The sequence below is a fragment of the Centrocercus urophasianus genome, unplaced genomic scaffold, assembly GCF_019232065.1.
Source record: "Centrocercus urophasianus isolate 14NV4802_14NV808 unplaced genomic scaffold, USGS_Curo_1.0 seq_34, whole genome shotgun sequence".
NCBI lineage: Eukaryota > Metazoa > Chordata > Aves > Galliformes > Phasianidae > Centrocercus > Centrocercus urophasianus.
This window is the reverse complement of record NW_024884911.1, coordinates 2,975,076-2,989,277: the sequence shown is the minus strand read 5'-3', so window position 1 is coordinate 2,989,277 and position 14,202 is coordinate 2,975,076. Positions and strand designations below refer to the sequence as shown.

General features: G+C 39.3%; 1 protein-coding gene across 3 annotated transcripts in view; it reads left to right on the top strand.

Annotated features, from left to right (window-relative positions):
- CDK5RAP2 (CDK5 regulatory subunit associated protein 2) overlaps positions 1 to 14,202 on the top strand; it is a 72,549-nt gene that overhangs the window by 34,234 nt on the left and 24,113 nt on the right. For 2 of the 3 annotated variants that reach the window (XM_042830649.1, XM_042830647.1), the window contains exons 18-24: positions 622 to 750; positions 4,497 to 4,592; positions 4,987 to 5,034; positions 5,649 to 5,839; positions 7,830 to 8,286; positions 11,576 to 11,843; positions 13,189 to 13,299. In XM_042830649.1, the coding sequence (XP_042686583.1) occupies positions 622 to 750; positions 4,497 to 4,592; positions 4,987 to 5,034; positions 5,649 to 5,839; positions 7,830 to 8,286; positions 11,576 to 11,843; positions 13,189 to 13,299 (1,300 nt within the window). The remainder of the gene's footprint in view (positions 1 to 621; positions 751 to 4,496; positions 4,593 to 4,986; positions 5,035 to 5,648; positions 5,840 to 7,829; positions 8,287 to 11,575; positions 11,844 to 13,188; positions 13,300 to 14,202) is intronic. The other variant, XM_042830648.1, reaches the window with a different exon arrangement.

Sequence of the window (14,202 nt, the reverse complement as noted above, 5' to 3'; positions counted from 1 at the left end):
AACCATTTCTTGCCTGAAAAAAAGGTTCTATGACTGCATACTGATCTGCTTTTCGCAAATACACTAATTGCTCTAATAAAAACATTTCACCACCTTCTGCAAGTGCTGCCTTCTTGATATAAGTACGCAACTCTGTGTCCCTGATGTCTATTCAAGAGTCTTGAATGTGACTGTTCACTCTGATGCAGATTTTGTATCTGTGAAATAACTCAGTGGTAGTGTCTTATAGGGTGTTTGAGGTACAAGAACAGATTGCTTCAGAGTGTTACTATTTCTATGTAGTGCTGGCTTCCCTTGCATCAAAAAGGGAATCAAAAATCTTCATAAATCAGCCTGTTGTTGTGAGGTGCTCTTGAGTTTCTTTCTGTTGCTGAATACTGAAGTTTGGTGCTTCACCTTAGCTGGAAATTAGAGTCTTCCAAGTTGAGATTTCTTGAACACCAACTTACAAACACATTGTCATGTTTTCCTTATGTAGGAAGATTGCCTCATGAGCAGTTACAGGAGCCCAGACATTCTAACTTTGCAGTTTAGCTTTACATAGAGATTTATATATTATAATTTGCTTTCATACTAGCATGGATGCTATCAGTTTTGATTGTTCTTCCTTTGGTTGTTTAGGTTACTGATCTTCTCTTGGTGGTTAAAGACCTGCAGTTAATTAATCAAGAACTTAAGATGAAACAGCTTGGATTCTTCAGAACAGATTCTCAAGGGAAGGAAGCAGTGAAGATATTAAACCAGAATGAGGTAGGTTTTCAGTGTTAAAGCAGTGAATCTGAGTCTCACCTCTAATGTACTTTGTGGAATGGTTTACATAAGTGAGAATGACCATAAAACCTGGGGACTTGAGATCGTTAATTCCTTATAGGAACTTAAATTAATCATGGAAATGAATTTAAGAGGTTAACACAAGATCTCACAATCTCAATTCAGCAAGTGTTCAGAGATGTTTTTAGTAGATTTTAAAGAAACGACATGTATGTTAAAACATTTATTGGGTCTGCCATCTGTTGGTTTCCTCATTTAGAAGAGGAAGAAAGAGTTAATTTTGCTTTACAAGTAAGCAACGTCCTGTCGTGATCATCTCAGTACAGGGCACAAATTCCTTTGGTGTCATCAGAAATCGCAAAATATTCTTGGCTTTTCAGTTTCAAGACATGCTTTTGTTACCTTTACTTGAAATATATTTTAATCGAAAATATGCTTAAATTACAGAACAGCCTTTAGGAGCGTGGTGAATTGTATTCAAACAATACATTTTCAGGTTGTTGTAATGGTTCTGCACTGAAAAGCTTGTGGGCAACCCGTTTCAGAGTGCTTGTGCTTTCTGTGGGTGTCTCCCCTGGTCGTTTGCCGTGCCGTCCTGCAGAGGGTGCTGCACTCCCACTGATGCCATGGCTCAGACCGAAGGAATTGGTGTCGTTATCATGACAGGATATCGTGACCATGCGTTTGTCTCGGCATGGGTGGAACGTGTGAGGCTGCTTAGGAAGCTGCCTACGTGAAAATAGATGTGGAATGGCAAAGAGTGAAGCCTGTAAAATAAAAGCCCCCAAAATTCTTGTAGCAGACATAGGAATGTAAAATTTGGTAACATCTGATTGCGTGTCAGTATGATGACAGTGCTGTAGAGCTCAAAAGTTAGAGGAGCTGTGATTAAATGCTTTTAGCTTAAAAGGGACTATTTCATCAGCCTTGGCAATAAAGGGCTATCTCGTTTCCAGGCTAGGGATTGTGACAACGGTGTATTTTGCATGTTAATAACAGTTGTCAGAGAGACCATGTTCTATTTCTTGTGTGTATTTTGGGCAAGGATTTGTTGGCAGGTAGTGCTGAGATGATGCTAAAGAGGAATTGGGACAGGAACAGAAGCATGCACCCTTCTCAGGTTCTTAAAATGAACCCATCTTTCTTTTCCTTCCGAAAGCCAGAGCACAGATCAGATAAATGTGCATCCTGGGAGTCTCTGCAGGGCATCTCCCAGGGGCCTGGCAGCCTCCGGTGCTCCATTTCTTGGCCTTGTGTTTGCAAGGGAGTGAGGAGAGCAGAAAAAGGTTGTTTGTGTGCTGTCCTCTGAACATCTGCTTTCTCTGAGAGAAGCAGCCTCAGTGATTTCAGCCTTCAGGGCTCCGGGGATCTTTACAAACCAAGCATATCAGTGGTTCATTTAGGAAACGGTTTTCAGTCCCCAAGGAAATACTTTAAACAGGCTGCTTATTTTTAGCAGACTTTTTTTTCTGTCCTAAAGCCACTTATTTGCTTCTAATATTTTGTTGAGCATTAGATTATGTTCCTTGGAGCACAGAAAGTTTCCTTTCAGCATCTCAGACGTAGGACCAGGCTTAAACTGCAGCGATTCCTTGTTATGGTGTGCTGCAACCTGTTGGTCTGACATAAGAGTTCTGTTCTGAGCAGCACCGCTTATTTAGTCCAATACTGGCCAGGGAAACTCGTATGCAAGGAAATATTGAGCCAGTAGAGGTAGTTGCAGTAGGAGGATAAGTTGCATATGCTAATAAGTTGAATTTTAATACACAAATGTGTAGATTCAGGTCATCAAACCCTACATGGAAAACTGAAATTTAGTCATATTTAGCAAATGTGGTTGGGCTTTTGATTTTCTATGACTGCAATGAAAAGCTGTCTTTTTAAATGCATGTTCTTGCTGTCTATCACAGCTCTGCCTATCTTGCTCTGATTTTCAGATTGCCTTTACTTTGTGTTGTCCTGGAAAACTGAGTTTTAAGTGAAAATACCAAGATAATTGAAGCGTGACTTAGAAGTTAATTTTGAATATAGATTTCTAATAGTAAAAGGCAAATATATTAATAGACTGCACCATCCAGTTACTTAAAACCATTAGAGCTGATTATAATGCCAGAGATCGGAAGATTAAAAAAGAAAGCTTTTCTCATTTATTTCCCATATACATTTATGTGCACCTTTTGTGCTCAATTAAAAATAAAAACAACGAACCCACGCATGTGTTCAATTCCCAGTGTTCATAGGAAGCAAAAATAACACTCCCTGCAGAATCCTGTTTGTCTGCACTTGGATGGACGTGCTGAGAGCCAAGACTTTACAGCATGTGATACCAGGGAAGCAGGTTTTTCTTTTCATGTCCCAAGTTTCAGCTCCACACTTTGTATCCATCAAAACTATAAATATCACATCTCAACCACTAGGCTCCAGTTTCTTTCCTTTCAATTTGTCATCTCAGTCTCTGTGCCTATACTCTTAGTTTACTGCTTTTTCTGTGAGCGTGCTCAGGATTCTGCTTCCTCTCGTCTCAAGTTGATTTTTCTGTAGCTCCACATGACTGTTAAACACAGCAGTGCTATGTTATTGGCACAGTGCTTTAAAGGTAAAAAATGGAATCTAGTGCAAGTCTGAATCTGCTGTGCCTATGCTATATCCTGCCTGTGGATTAGACATCCTAGGCACAGCATCGTTGGTATTTACCATCACTCATGTTCCCTATTTTTAATGAGGTTCTAGCAGGAAAGGTCTGAAATAACCATCTTTTTCTATTAGACTGAAAAAAGATGCTATAAACAAAATGATATAAATGTCCGGTCTGGTTGAAATTTTAGCTCAGATTTCTTTAAATGAAGCTGTTTGGATGCTGTCTGCAGTGATTCAGAGGCTCTGTGCTGTGCTTCTCCTCTGGTGCTCTGCTGCTTATTCTTCCCAGCTGGGTAGGGTTGGAGCTGCTCTCTGGCTCAGGTCTGCTACAATTTGGGAACCTTTGTTCCAAAGTGTTGCTAAAATACTAAATTTTGCCAAATTCATACCACAGTGCAGGCAAGAACTCCCCCAGAAAGCACCAGTTTTACTCTGTGAGCTACAGGAATGTGGCCAGGGATGTAAATGGATTATTTTCACTCTTCTGCATTACTAAGTACTTAGTTATATATCAGCAGAAAAAGTAAAAGAGACCAAAGCTTGCTTATGCTGTACAGCTCCAAGGGCCTCATCATAGGTAAATTCAATACCATTTGCTGCAAACTGGCAAATTCAGGCTAGACAAAGCAGATGTAACTGTTGTAACTCTTTCTTGAAAGCTGCATGTGCTTTCTTTGACAAGTGTCTGTTTCGTGGGTGCTGGAGAAAAGCCCTAATGGTGCAACAAGGAAAAGTGAATTCTGGCAGTGGGAAAATAAAATAGGCACAGTGAGAACATGACTGAAGATAGGGGATGTTTGTCTGGAGAGCCTAAAAGATGCTCACTTGTTATTGTAATATCTGAGGGGAGAGGGTTAAATAACAATGAAGTAATGTATAAAATAAGGTTTCACTGTAATATGAATAATTCCTGGTTTTTATATTAATTTTCTTTGATCTTGTTGAAGAAATCTAATTTGGTGTTTGTTACTTTGTATTGCAGGCTTTTTTTGTTTTCTTTTAAGACATGTCACTGACTTATTTATGCATGTTTCATATCACAGTATTCTTTTGTGCTACATTTTCACATCATTCCATACTTTGTGTAGTTTCTTGAAATAACAGAAGAGCAGGTGAAGCAGACTGAAGATGGTGACAATGACAGGAAGATGCAGAGCAGTCAGTTTTATGAGAGGGACAGTCAGGTAGGACTGCACTGAATGCACTGTGTTTCGTCTTAAAAAGTCTGTAGTTCAATTGATGTGAGGTTTGTCTGCTGCCATCACTGATGAGAAGTATTTGAGATCCTTCTGGGTTGGAATACTGGATGTCATGGTAACTTGCTAGAGACATTTGTGTACTTGACAAAAGCTTCTGGAATCTGCTGTACTCTGATCATTCCAAAGCATCATGGTATCTTAAAATAATTCAAGTTAAAAGGAACCTCAGAAGATATAAAGTGTAATTTGCTGGACATTTCTAATAGTTTGAAAATGGTGAGGTGCTAAAATAGGGCACAGAGTGACACATTTGGAGTGGTTGTGCTGAAGCACAGTGACATGCTGCTGTTTGTAATGTCTGTGTTTCTCTGTTGACTAGATATGCCTTCATGAACCCATGGATTGTCCTTCTGAGGTGAATAAGCAGGTAAATGTTGTAATGATTCTCCTGCCTCTTAAACATTTTAGTGTCTCACTAAATGGGTGATGCCTACCCATGAAACTGCATGACGTGGACCAGGTGTATATACTCATGTAGTTGATACAAAAGACTCCCATTGAGGTAAAGGAATGCTGAATTACTGGAGAGGACCCATGTAGAAACAAAGTCTCCATGCAAGAAGCTGGCAGTTCGTAAATAGTTTAAGTTATATCCTGTCCTTGCAGTCAGAACTTGCACCTGGTGATCTCAGGACAGAATTTGATACTGTAAAGACAAATGATTCAAAGGTAAACTAAAACTAGAAAGCTAGCAGCGATGTGCAGGCAGCATTCCAGAAATTTCATACCTATTCATAGATAAATACCTTCAGGGAAGTCTACTTACTACTGAACAACTGATCTATATGAATTAATCATGTGAAATAGATGTTCATTTGTTTTTCAATTAATAACTGGTCAGTGAAATGTCTGTGGATGCTTCTTAATGTAGATAAAGGGCACCAGGAATTAGAAAACCTGATTACAAAAAGATTACAGCCCTTAATTTAATTGAGCATTGCATACCTATCTAATAAGAAAATATTTGCAATTTTTTAACAGATAACTCCATCAGGCTATTCAGAGAGTTTCTGCAAAGATGGACATTATAGGAATCCAAATAAGCCTCAGCTTGAACATGATACAACTGGCAAACACTTTGGCAGAATAGGGATGAGTGAACATGAAACAGAAGAGATGAACTTGCTCACATCTTTTTTAAGAGAAAATAGAACATCTGTACTTGAATCTACGTAAGTATGAGAGAGATGCACTGCTTTTGACAGTATTTCTATTTGAGAAGAGAATAAAGTAATTTTGCTAAAGTGAATTTAGATAATGGCACTGTCTAATTTACCTGAGAGATTGGCAAGGCGCCTTCAGAGCCATTTTAGTCTATCATGCAATTAAGTAATTAGGAAATATACTATCAGTAGAAATCCTTATGAAAAAACCATTATAAGAAAAAAAAAACCTCCCCAAAGTTATTGATACATGGAGCTTTACTGTACAGAGGAATGTTTTCAGAGCGGGGACTAGCAGTGCTAAAGGACTCAGATGATAACACATGCTACTGCTTTCTGTTTTTATTTATTTATTTTTTTTGTTTTGTTCTCAATGATACTAAAATAGCTGAAAACACAGGGCAGTAAATGATGGTGTGCTGAAGGGAGTGAATCCATATTGCTTAGAAGGGGTATGAATGAGAAATTATGGACGGTGGAAATGGAGTTACAGTGACTGGAGGGTTAATTCTGATTAGACATTGCTGGTACCCTTTGTGGCCTCTGTCTTTTCTGTTTGTGTTTATGTTATACTACAGTGCAGTCAGTTCCCAGCTGAAATGCAGGAACTGGACAATACCAAACAAAGTGTCTAGAAAACGCACCCTCATTAGGTTTTTTCCCTCCCATTTTATGCTTAAACCACTTAATCTTCTGGTTGAAAACTCAATTACAGCTTTCCTGGAGATCACTCTCATTTTTCTTTCTTTGTTCTTTCCACAGTGTTATGACTGTATACAGTATTGAATGACTTTTTCTTCCTGTGCCCATCAGTGTTATGCTTTCAGAGTAATGGCAATGACCTTCCATATACTGAGCACTCAGCAGTGCTGGTAGCAGAATTTCCTGTGGAGTTACACAAGTCAAATCCTATTCTGTGTTCAGCATGCACTGCAGCTGGCTTTACTCAAGCAGTTCTGTGTTTTTATATTACTGATCAGAACTCTCCAAGAGCTCCAATGATCTTAGCTGTCAAAGCACCAGTCAGTGATAAATGAGGGGGTTATTACTCATAGAATATGAACAGATAACATTGTTTTATTTGTTAACTTTACTTAAAAGTCTGCTAATGATTCCAACACCATCATCTTTAGCTCTCTAGTGTGTAATTTTTTCTGTATTCAGATATAAATGACCAGACTGGCTGGTGATGAGCCTGTACTTTGGGTAACTTAATTCTCACTAATGACATTAGATGCCAGACAGAGACATAAAGAGCCTAGTTAGTCTGTAGCACTTCAAATGCTAACTATATAAATACAGTTGTTTAAAATGCTAGTTTATATGTTTAGTGGCACAAACTGTTCTTTATTGGACACATGATATCATCTGTAGGATTTGAAGACTTGCTTATGCCTGAAGTGCAGCTTATTTGGCTTCAGTTTCATGTACAGTGTTGTTTTCAAAACTGTTGTCAATGGACGCTGGTGGTCTGTGAGGCAGTGCAGTGGTCTGTAGTGAGCTATTTCGGCAGGCTTTTGGCTGCTTTCTCCTTTTCCAGCTTCCATGTTACATTAGAAAAGCACAAAGGGACCCATTTAAGAAAAAAATCAACCTCTGGAGCCTCCTGTGTATTGGTGGGAGTTTTATTTTTCAAGTATTTAAATCCGAGAGTAAACTCATTTCAAAATACATTCCTGTTTCTTTTGCTGTTATGTAAACAATTAATTTAGTTACTAGAGGTTTACTAACTGTTCATGGATGAGGAGAGGGCTGGTAAAGCATATATGGTCATGAATAGAAGAAAAGTGTTGATGAGATAATTTGTGTTACAATTCACGCTGTGAAAATGTTTCAAAACCTCTGTTCATTAGTGAGTAATTCATTAGTGCATAAAATAAAGCCTCCCGGGAATTTCAAGTATGTCAAGACGCTGCAAAAGTGTTTCTTAGAAGGTGTTCTTGTTTGCTTAAATAAAAATCAAAATTCATGCCTTTTCCTTCCTCCTTCCTGAGTATAGCAGACAAGAACAAATGAAAACTGTAAATGAACTGTTAGATCATCTGAGCACAACTGAGCGAGAACATTCAAGTGAAGACACAGAGAAAGAGAATGAAGATCTTAGGCAAATGATCATTCAACTAAGAGCTGAACTCAAACATTTCAAGCAAGCCAATAAATTCTTAAAGCAGCAAGCAGAATTAAAATCAACTTTTGATGGGAAAGAGAAGCTTCATGCAGATGCGACGCCAGAGATTAATAAGGATATTGAGTTGCTGAAAGCAGAACTGAAAGATGCAGCTACACAAACAATGACTTTAGAGGAAAATGTCATGAGACTCAAATGTGAAGACAATAAAGGAGCCTCGGAAGGGAGAACAAAATATTCAAGATTAAATGCAGAAGGAGAACTTCAGCAGGAGAACGTGTGTAAGAGCGAACAGCATGAAAGAGGCTTTTTTTCAAGAACAACTGAAGTGAGTTTAAGATTCTCTTTTTAGTACCCAGGGAGTAGATGTACAAAGAGAAAAGTACGTGTCATTTCTAATATCAGGTTTTGCTTTTGTGTAATTTTTAAAATTAAAAAGAGAGATGTACACTAAATATATGTAAGGTAATTGTTCTTAATGTTCGGAGCTTTTCATCCTTCAGCATGCCTTAGAACATTAATGGAATTTCATTCCTCACTGGAACTAGGCACCAGTAAATATTGTAGCTGTTGGATAGAGGCATAGATTACAGCGTAGTGGCCTGATTCTGTGCTGCCTCGTATCTCAGTATAGATGCTCATAAAGTGCAGAACCAGGGTGTTCTGAACCTCTGGTTTATTAAGTGTAAGTAGCAAGTGAGATCTAGAAGACTTGTGTAATATCTCAGAGCACACAGGTGAAGCACTAATGGTGGATTTCAACAAACTCAAATCTTTCTTCTGTGCTTTTATGAACATCTTACCATCATGTCTCTCTCTTAGGGATGTCTGAAAGTTTTATAAACTGGGAGGTCAGTTCTTCGTATTTGTTTGGGGAACTAAGAGCACAGAATCTGCTTTGTGCACAGGCTTTGTTTGCTTGTGCCATTAAAGTTTTCAGGCCTTTCGCAGGCAGGTGCTCTGTGATCCCAAACAAAAAGGGGGCAAAGTAATGTCTACTAAAGGGTTCCTGCATATTGTTTCAGTAGCGAGTGGAGAGGCTAAGGTGAGAACTCTTTGAAGGTCTTGGAAGGGAGGCAAAGAAGAATCTTGTTGTTGATTTTGTGTGCTTCTAATAGAGAATGTTGTAGCACCTGCTGCAAAGAATGTTTTCTGTGACTTTAGTGATCAAGGGGTTGCTGACAGCTGGTGATTTTTGTTCTGGCTTGTTCTCCTTGTCTTCATTTCATTAAAAGAGGGTGCTTGTAAACCTAGAGGTGTTGTCTGTACTGGTGTAAGCAACTCGGTATGGTTTGGGACTTTAAGATTTTGTCATGCATTGTTGGTCCCTGGGAAACCCTATGGAGAATTCTTAGAATTCAAAACCCATGTATGCAGCTGACAGAAACAACATCTTGTTTCACTAATCGTTTTACACGTAATCAAACTATGTTTGTTTGCTGGCAGAGATTCAGTTACATTCCCAGACTTTCAAGCTTTCTGTCCTGCTTGCAATTTTTCTATCTTTTAAAAAATAAGTGGGTAGAAAAGATAATGATAACAGGAATGTTCTTAGGGCCATTGTAGGGAAGGTTTAGGTTAGATGTTAGCAGGGAATTCTTTACTCAGATGGCAGTGAGGCCGTGGCAGTGCTGCCCAGAGCAGTAGGTGCTCCATCCTTGGTGATGCCCAAGGCCAGGCTGGAGGGGGCCATGTGCAGCCTGAGCTGGGGACAGGATGCAGCAACCAGCCCACAGCTGGGAGTTGGAACTGCGTGATCTTTCAGGTCCCTTTCAACCCAACCCATTTGGTAATTCTGTGACTGTTAGTGTTTTTAGGCTGCTGGGCATTTAGTCAGCTGTGTTTGGCAGGCTGACTGTTTTGCCTCCATCTTTTGGCTGCTCTGACCAAGTCCTTTGGAGGCACGAAGGAACTGGTCTCTCTTTTTGGGGGCTGCCTAGAGCAGCTGGCTTTAGAAACACTTGAAGAGATGAGGGCAGCTGGTAACAAATAGTTAAGTTGCATTGGTGGGGGGAGGGCTTGGAGATCCCAGCTGGCCTATTAATGCAGATCTACTTGTGATGATTTGTGTAAAAGCACACATGGTAGCTTTGGTGTCACCTCTCAGGAACGAAGGACAGTCTTTCTGGAGGCAAATGGAGACCTGCCTGCCCCCTGTGAGAAATGCCAAGAGTTCTTTCTGCAACTCTGATCACTGTCACCTCTTTATTTCAAGTTCTTGTCTTTGTTAAATTTTGGCATGCTATTTTGATTCATCATTTGCCAGATGAGTTGCAACCTCAGCACTGGTTAAAATTCTTCCTGTTTGGTCTAATGCAATACACTGGTAAATCTGAATGGCTTTTATTTCATATAGCCTGCTGAATTGAACTTAGAGTAATCTGTGCAGTGTGTGTGTATATACAACAGCCCTGACACAGGTGGAAATAATTTGACACTATTAAGAGCATTTCAGTAAAACTAGAAAAGTTCATCTCAACAGGCTTTATTTTTCAGCTTCCAAATGATATTTGTATTCACGAACGTAGAAAACGAATTGAGGATGTCATTATGAAAATGGGACTTGCTTTTTATTATTTTAAATTGTGTAAAGACTATAATTGCTAAGAAATGAATGTGGAAAGGTATTTCAGAATACATTGGGTGGTAAAAGAAATTACAGGGCCTGATGATGCTGGTGGAGCAAATGAACAGCAAAAGAATAAACTAAATCTGTTTGAACATGCTATTATTGATTTTTATTACTATTATTACACACAATTCTATAACTTCCATCAACATATAGCATGTTTTTATCCTTCTGGAGATAGTGCTATCTTATGCTCTATGGCTTAACCAAGGCTGCATTTATTTTATGTGGTGTCTTCACAAGGTGAGCAGCTGACATGCTGTGATCTCCACTGAGAAATTGAGTTTCTCCTCCCAACTCCATTGATGGAATGTCAGTTACAGTAGGTGATGGAGTCCTGCAAGAGCGATGTATAGAGTGTGTGGGTGATAAAACTGTTCATGTTCATCAGTAATTTCTCTCAGGCAGAGCGCATTTCTTCTGCAGCTGATGCAGAGCTCTGTTCATTTGGTCGAAGGTTAGAAAGGGCTGGGGTGAGGTGTAGAGCCTGGAGGCAGAGGAAGAAAGGAAAATATGTTCAGGAATTTAGGAAAAATTAGAAAGATCTTCAAAACAAACAAAAAAAAAGGTTTTGAGGGAAACAATTGCTTGGCAGTCACATGTGGTACAAATCATTGGAGTGGGTACTAACAGAAGCCAGTGTGAGTAATAAGCTATTTTCCTAGGACACACAAAAATTTGAGGTCAATGACCTACTGACCAAAATCCTTTGTTTGGGTGAATTTGCTGTCTTACTTCATGGACTGGAAGCCATTCCAGTGGCTGTGGATGCATTAGCAGCACTCACTCAGAAAACTGAACCGGTGGAACAGAGATTTTGTTCTCACTGCATATTTGTTTTCCATGCAAGGGTGTTACAGTCTTATTTTCAAAACAATTTCATGTGACAGCTGACTGATATTGCTGGAAAATCTTTATTTTTCCTGCAATGCTTGTTTCTACTTCCCATACTTAACTGTTAACCTATTTTATTCAATGGCTTTTTCAGACTGATGCTGCTCATCTGCTGAGGAAGTCCCGGCTGCCCGTCCTGCTACGATCATCCAGACCAGTAGGAAATTGGCCTGTGAGCTCCTCTGTGCACAGGCTGCATTCAGCACTCTGGAATCACACCGGAGCACCCTATGAAGGTCTGAAGGCATGTGAGGTTCAAACCAAGCAACTTCAACCACAAGCAAATGGAGAGCTGCTATTGCACGAGTCTGGAACTGCAGACCTGCAAGAAGAGCCTGCACAGGAGAGCACATTAGTGACAGGTGAATAAGCAATTGTATTTAAAGAGCAGACATTACAGTGCTGCTTGAAATGGTGGATTCTTTCCTTGTGGAAAGTGAAAACAGGTCACTTTTACACACATCAAATGCTGCTTAAACTTAAGATCTTATTGAGTAGTGAGTTATATGTGTGTAGGTCTTGAGAAGCACTGTTGTTTTTTTTCTTTTAGTTGAATTTTTGCTGCTAGAATGTAAAACAGCTTTGTATGGAATAGGAAGCTCATTGCATATGTGGCATGAAGTGCAGAATAAATGGCAGTTTTGCAGGGTGCCCACATGTGCACACACACATGTCAGTGTTCAGGTAAATCAACACTTTCTTGCGTGGGCTTCCAAGTCTAATGAAAACTGTAACAGAGACAGGAGAATACAAAAATACTGTATTTGTTTATGCTGTGTAAATATATTTTTCCAATATTCCACTGATCAGTCAAGTCAGCCGTGTCAGTTTCCAGCGTGGCTGGGTTAATTTAAACTCACTTGTTGACAAAGTGTCTGCATCAGCAAAGTATGACAAATTTGTAAGGCAGAGAACAATGGGTACTATATAAAGATTTGGAGTGGTAAAGGAGAAATGCATTTAGTAAGGTTAGAACTGGGTAGAGATGTAAAGGACAACTGGGGGACAGAGAAGACATAAATGTAGGAAATAAGATTAAATCAAGTTCCAAGTGAACTGCTGTCAAAAGCAGAAGATGAGAGGCTTTGCGTTAAGGATAACATTATGGGATGGGTCAGGATATGGCATGAGTTAATTGTTAATGCTGAAGTTGATAAGACTGTAGCATTTAATTTTGATAGATGCAAATTCTATGGAGAAATCTGAGAGGGAAAGTGCTTTTGGACTGGTCCTGAAATGAATACTGCAGTGCTGAGATTTCTTTTCCATTCCTGTACAGGGATTCTTTATCCTGTAGAGGGTAATGGTTGTACTGCAGACTAATTCTGAGACTGGATGCAATGGAAGATTGCAGAGGAGCAGCAGACACACCTCTCAGCCTTTCTCTGGGTTTCACATGAGACATCTGAAAATGCACTAAAAATTGATTAGCAGTTATATTACAAATGGGACTTGCAAATCTTTGTTTTTATTCATTGTTAAGATGCTTTGGACATTCTTCAGTAGTTATTCTTGTAATTTAGTCAAGTGCTTTAAGAAATGTGAAACCTGTTGCATGCCACCAATAATATTTGTATCAGGTTTTCAGGAGTCGTTCCTTTCATGATTTTCCAGTTCTGACTTGTGAGATCAGGTTTGGATTTGTGGGTGTGTTTTTTTTTTTCCATTCACTTACTGCCTTCTGTTCCCTGCTCTGCTGCTCTCCAGGTGACTCATTCAGCAAAGCAGGCAGCACTGGGCCCCAGGTTGAATCACAGGATGCCGATACAGGGGGCAAGAAGGAATATGTGATGTACAGAAATCAGCAGAACTGTCAAGGTAGAGCATTTATAGGGGATAACAAAACAAAAGAAACTCTATTTTCTGCTAAGTTTTGCAATACTGTAATTTGCTGCAGGTAGCTGTCTCCTTTGTCATTGTTTGTGAGTTCTAAATCTTGCTTACTTGGCTAGTATGGATGAATTGCTCTAAGAATCCAAGTTAGTCTTTTAAGGGTTATGTTTTCAGAAGGGTCACAGGAATTCATAATCTGGATACCAGTAAAAACAGTGACTTGTGTGCCTAACCCTGATCTCTGCTGTTAACGTCCTTGCTTCTGAACACTGTTCTGTATTAAATACATACGTTTTTATATATTTATGCTTCTGCATCTACTTAAAAACTATTGGAATGAAGCAGTCGAATGACAGAATTTTGCTTATCTGAATTATTTGAAGGCGTTCAACTAGGTTGAAACATAATGAAATTATTTAATGAAAATGTAAATAGGCTTATTACTGTGTATCAGTCATTTATGGAGGGGCTTGAATAACGAAGTTAACCTGTTGTTCACAAGATAGAGGATATAGTCAATTTTGATCACATGGCTTTTTTTATTCATGAGTCCTTGAAGCCTGTCAGTCTGCAGGCTCATGCTCTGTGTGCATGGACACACGTACACACATAGGGCGTTTTAATTCTTAATGGACGGTGTTTCGTTAAAAGCTATAGGCCATATTCTAACCAGAAACATTTACTCCCCAAGTCAGGCTTGTAGAGTTTGAATTCATGTGGTACTTCAGTCCACAGCCCTTCTGCATCTCTTTCAACAGAAATAAACTACCAAGTCAAAGGGTTGTGCCTTTCAGGTAGAGGAGGAGGAAGAGAAGCGAATGAACTTCATGTTGCACCTCTTATTCACTGTGTCTTCTTGAATTCATACCTGAATGCTTTCTGAGAAGC